A 5,837-nucleotide genomic window follows, 5' to 3' on the forward strand; every position below is an offset into this window, starting at 1 on the left:
ACCACTCCAGTTTCCAGTGGGCACTTCCTCCCCCTGCAAGAAGTGAGCAGTGAGTGCCATAAGAACCAGAGGGGCTCCAGCCAGGTGGGGAGAGCAGCAATGAGCTCAGTGTGGGTCCAAGGCTGGCACAGCAGATCCACAGGAGTATAAGGCTTTACACACAATGTACCCTGCTGCCACTGAGATACACAGGGGCAGAACCCATCTCTCCTGGCAGCAGGCCTGCAGTCAGGTCATGGGCTCCATTCTGCATGTGAATCATTCTCTCTTTTTTATACTTTTGTTATTAATATTGTTGCTGTTTCACTGTTTTCTATCTCAGGGCTGCTTCCAGTAAATTAATTGCTCTTATCTCAACTCTCCTCATTTTTTGTGCCTGCAATTCCCCTCTGCACCCTGCTGGGGATGGGTGCACAGTTTCAGTGGGAGCACTAAATTGGAGAATACTATTCCTAAATCAGGACAGCTCCCACTTCAACCCCCCCTGCCTCAGGACACCAATGCCTCAGCATCAGCTCTCTCCCTCCATGGGCTGGGAGAGCCCTGAAGCCCCTCACAGCACTGTTGGATACAGCAGCAGGAGAGGCTCAGCATCATCCAGGACTGCTCACTCAGCCCTGAACACCAAACAGGCACTTGCAGCCTGCACACAGCAAGGTGTTGTTGGCACAAGGAAGGCAGGTGTGACCCTTCCCCCACGGCAGCAGGGAGCAGTGAAGGCTCCAGGGCAGGCACTGGAGATCTCAGAGCAGACAGAGACTCACACACAACACCACTCACAGCCAAACTCTGCCAGAGACACCCCACACACACACACAGCCCCTCCAGCCACACAAAGGATAAACCAGCTGAGCAACGAGTGCAGAAACCCTCTCCAAGACAGGCTTGGGGGGGAGACACCTCCTCCAGACCCCCCCATCTGTGTGCTACTGGGTGGTGAAGGGTCTCTGTAGCCTCAGTTCCACAGGTCACACAGGATGGGTGTCCCAACACAGTCACCAGGGCTCAGCCACATTCCCAGGGGACCAGAGACTGTCCTGGGCAGGGTTACACACACACACACACACACACACACACACACACACACGTGTACCATTTACCCTCCAACAAGGCAAGCCAGCAGGATGGAATTTTCCCAAAAAAGGCAACCCCCTCCCCCACCAAATCAATAAAGATACTCCTTCTTTCATGATGCAGAGGAATCCCCTCACTCCAGCCAGAATACTTTGAACAAGGGCTGGTGGCAGATGACCTGGGGCTTGTCAAGGTATCACCGTGGTTGGAGAGCAGAGGGGAAATGGTCTGTGCTTTATGGGGCAGGTCCTGGAGCCCCTGGCCTCCAAGATCCCAGTTCAGTGCTCAAGATCCATGGGATCACATGGAGAAATCCTTAAATTTGAGTTCAAGTGCTGCTTCTTCTGTGACAAAGAGGAAAGGAGAGTGTGTGAGGCAAGAACACGCTCCTGGGGTCTCCTTGGCCATCCCACAAGAGCCCTGGGTGGCCCAGGGCAGGACAGAGCAGGGGATGGTCCAGTGGGCCACAGGAGAGATGGAGGGAAGCTCCAGGGCAGGACAGAGCAGGGGATGGTCCAGTGGGCCACAGGAGAGATGGAGGGAAGCTCCAGTGTGAGACCAGGGCCTTACCAGCCCCCCTTGAACAGGAGAGACAGGAAAGAGCCTAGAGAATGTTCATCCTTGGGGAAACACTCCTGGGTGGAGCCCCCAGGCCCTCAAGGAGATGAGATTGTGCAAGATCACCCACTGCAGGATTGTCCTTCGAGCACGGGGGAATCAGGGGGCGTGTGCGAGGTCAGGTGTGCAGCCCCTGCCCCTCTGCTCCTGCTGGGTCCTCTCCATCCTGGGATCCATGCAGGCCAGCAGACCCAACCTGGGCAAGCTCCAGTCCAGAGAGAGGTCCAGGGGCAGAACCTCAGGGAAGGACAGAGCCACAGCAGTGGGGTGACAAATCCAGCCTTGGCTTTTTTGCCCTGTAACCTCCATTCTTGGTTCATTTCTCCATCTCAAGGAGGTTAACTCGCTGCTGGAAGCCACCACAAACCCCTGATGGGGGTCACGATGTCCAGAGCAGGCTGGGCAGGTGGGGAAGAGCCCAGAGCCATGTTGAGTTTACACTGGGGTTTGGAGAATGTCAAAGGGAACTGCAGCAGGTCTGTCTGGAAGTTGCCCGATGGAGATCTTCCCAGGCTTGCCGTGCCTCACGAGAGGGAACATGGCAAAGGAGCTTAGAGGTGCACCCCTGTAACCACAGAGGACAGGGAAGGCTAGGAGTACCAGGAAATCCCTCTGTGGTCCCCACAGCAGAGGTGTCACAAGTAATGGCTCCAGAGAAGCACCCTCTGTGTTGTGGTCCTGGCCAGCAGACACCAAATGTCCTCGTGGAGTGGAGACAGACTCCTGCAGGAACCAGCCCAGGAGCAGCACAGCACGGCAGAGGCCACGGGAGCCCACAGTGGCAGGAGGGAACTGGGTGTCTCTGAGAAGGAGTCAGGGATCTCTGACCCCCACAAGTCCTTACAGCAGGATGGGTGAGAGGAGAGACGAAACATTTCCTGTTCACTGGAGAACCATCGAGGAACCTCAGCTGGAGGGCAGGTGGAGCTGCTGGTGCCCCACAGAGCTGCTTCCTCACAGGAGCTGACAGTGTTCAAAGTACCAGGTGCAGCATTGTCCACCCCGTTGGGTCAGGCACAGAGAAATCCCTGTCCTGGGCTGAGCTCCTGCAGATGACCGAGTCCTGATAGCAGGGGGAGGCACCCTGACCTTCACCCTGCCCCACACCTTCCAGTCTTTCTGCAGTTCCTAGTTTGACCCCGCAGGCAACCTCCTCCCACTCCAGAGCTTCACTGTCAAGTCGCTGAGGAACAAAGGTGAGAGGGACAGCATGACCCAGGGGTCGGGGCAGGAGCCCAGGGGCACCGTCCCCCGTCCCCCCCCACGGCAGCATGCAGCCCCCCGAGCTTCCAGGCCCTTTTCCCCTGGCAGGAGCTTGTCTGATGCACTTTGGGGAGAAGGCAGGCCCAGTGGGGCTCAGCCTCCAGCTCACCCCACTGGCAGCAGCTGGGGACAAAGGGAAATGGTGACCTCTAGGGCTGACCCCACTCCAGGACTCCTTCCCACCTCGAATGAGCTCCAGCTGGGGCCCAGCAGTGATTCCCAGGGAGCTGCTTTGCTCCTGGAGCTGATTTGGGGGTGGCTGCTGATTCCCAACCCACTATCCATGCAAAGGCATGGGCAGGCCATGGCTTCCCACAGAGTTGCCAAAGTAGATGTGGGTGCTTGGTGAGGAAAAGAAAACCAAAAAGCAAGTGAAACCAAGGCAGGGGTATGACTGGGACAAGGGGGCGAGTCCATTCTAACAAAGACTTATCAAGTGGGGAAAAACTCAGAATAGTTTCATACCGTGAAGAAGCAGCTCAGACCAGAGAAAAAGAAGGTGGTGGGGGAGAGAGAGGAGCAAAAGCAACAGTGAGAGGGACAGGGAGGGAGAGATGGAGGGAAAAGGGAAGGAGAGACGGAAGAAGAGCATATGAGCAAGAGAGTCAAAGAGCAGGAGGGTCAAGGCAGACTAGTAGCACGGCCCTTTATGGCAAGGACGCGTCGTGGAAGGCAAGGGGTGAGCCCAGGCACGTAATTCCATAACTTTACCCGGCAGTCGCTGTGGCACAGATGGGAGGTGGGGAGAAGGAGAGGCAGAGAGAGACAGAGAAAAAGGAAGGGAGAAAAGGGACAGGGTCGAAAAGAGGATATCAGAGTCTTGCTGCTGAAGAGCTCCCCGAGAGCAGCAGACAATGCCCAGCCCCGAGGGAGAGGGGAGTAACCCAGGGCATCACCAGAGCGTGGGCAGGGGATGGCCAGGGACAGCTCTTGGCACTGCAGTGGGCAGGCCCTGCCATGGGCAGGCTACAGGGGGCAAAAGGAGACGAAGGAGGGACTGAAAAGCTGCGATTCCCTCCCCGCTCCCCGCACACACCCACCCACGCCCAGGGGTGGCAGCTCAAACCCGGGGTCTCCCCTTCCCAGGGGCCATGGGGGCAGAAGGCCCAAGGCTCACCTGGAGGCAGTGAAGATGTGCTTGGAGTTGGTGCAGATGGCGTTGATGGGGCTGTCATGCCCCTTGATCTCCCCGACTGGGGTGAAGGTGTCCACGTTCCACACCTTGATGACGCCGCCTCGGCAGGCGCTCAGCACCATGGGGCGCCCGGGGATGAAGGCCAGGGCACAGACCCAGTCTTTGTGGGCATTGGGGATTTGCTGTAGGCACAGGCACAGAGCAGAGGTCACAGCCAACCCCAGCTGCAGCACCACGGGCAGCCTCACACACCCATCCTGGGCGGCTGGGCCCTCAATGACACCCTGGGACCGTGGAACTGGGGATGCCCAGCTGGGAGCCCCTTGGGCAGGAGACAGCAACCCAGAATTCAGGGTGGAACACGAGCCCCCACACTGCCACTGATGCCACAGCCTGTCTGAAGGAGTGTGGGGACCTCAAGCACCCTGCTGGACAAGTGATGGGGACACAGCTCATCCTCATGCACACAGCCCAGGACTGGGAGTGCCCTCGCTGGTGAGCTCCACACAGGACACTGTTGTTCCTGGACAACCCCCCAGGCCCCAGCAGCAAACCCCCCTCTGCCCTGTGTCACTGCAGGACCTGTGCTCTGCTCCCCTCCAGACCTGGATAAGTTCCTGCTGCTCCAGATCCCACTTCTTTATGCCGTTGTCCCTGGAGCCGCTGAAGAGGACATCTCCCTGGATGGCCAGGCACTCAATGCCGTCGTAGTGAGGGGGCTCGAAGTTGTGAGTGGGGCCAATATTGCCCACCATGCCCTCTGTGATCTCAAATACCTGGGGAAGAGCAGCAGGTATCACACCACAGATGGCACTGGGGACAGAGCTGGCCCTCTCCTGGGGAGTTTGGCCACCACCCTCTGTGTTCTAGGCTCAGGGCACTGGGAGTGATGCTGGAAACAGGACTGAGCATTGGCTGCTGGAGGCTTTTTGGGGCTCTGGGTCCTGCCACAAGCAGAGATCTGCTACCAGGGACAGCCCCACTCTGCTGCATTTTACATTCACACTCCTCAGGAGCCAGGCTGACAGCTGAGTGGGATCCTGTCGCACTCACCATCTCACCACCTTTCCTCACTTCCCTGGTGACAGCTCTAATTCAACCTTCTAAAACCTGAAAGGAAGGGAAGGGCTCCTGCTGTGCTGGAGCTGTGCTGGAGCAGGCACAAGGCATCTTTATCAGGGGAGATTATTGAGCAGAACAGGGTGAGCTGCTCATCTGGGTCAGACCTCACATGCAAATCCCAGCCAGAGAGTCTGATGCATGAGAGAAATGCAACTTCTTCTCCAAAGGTGCATTGTGGGCCAAGCAAAAGGCAAGATTTGGGAAGAGGAAACAAGTGAAAACCTCACATGCAGAGCTGAAAACAGAACCTGGGCTCAGCTTTCAGGAGGAGAGAAGACTGAGGGGTTGCCAACATCTGGATGTCCCTACAGGGCCCGGGTGCTGCTCCCCAAGGGGGAGAGTACCTTGACGTAGTGATCTTTGGAGCCTGTGACCACCAGGTCGTGGTTGCTCGCCGTCTGGTTCACTGTCAGACACATCACAGGCCCGATGTGGCCACTCAGCTTCCCCACGGGCTGCAGCCTGCGTGCAAGGGCACAGGTCAGCCCCTCCTGCGTGCTGGGGCTCACCCAAAGGGCCCTCCCCTGCAGAGCCTCCCCCAGCCCTGGAGTGCCCCAGCTGGGGCTGTTCCCTCTGGGGCAGCCTGGGCAGGGAGCCCCATTCCCTGTGATCCCAGGGGAGGGAG

General features: G+C 57.9%; 1 protein-coding gene across 1 annotated transcript in view; it reads right to left on the minus strand.

The window, feature by feature from the left end:
* Positions 1–2,963: 2,963 nt before the first annotated feature.
* The window catches only part of KIF21B (kinesin family member 21B), a 24,285-nt gene continuing 21,411 nt past the window's right edge, over positions 2,964–5,837 (minus strand). The window contains exons 31-34 of the mRNA XM_033519898.1: positions 5,557–5,674; positions 4,696–4,866; positions 4,073–4,272; positions 2,964–3,676 (exon numbers count right to left, since the gene is read on the minus strand). Of these exons, the coding sequence (XP_033375789.1) occupies positions 3,577–3,676; positions 4,073–4,272; positions 4,696–4,866; positions 5,557–5,674 (589 nt within the window). The 3' untranslated portion in view covers positions 2,964–3,576. The remainder of the gene's footprint in view (positions 3,677–4,072; positions 4,273–4,695; positions 4,867–5,556; positions 5,675–5,837) is intronic.

This window comes from Parus major, chromosome 26 (genome assembly GCF_001522545.3).
Source record: "Parus major isolate Abel chromosome 26, Parus_major1.1, whole genome shotgun sequence".
Classification (NCBI taxonomy): Eukaryota; Metazoa; Chordata; class Aves; order Passeriformes; family Paridae; genus Parus; species Parus major.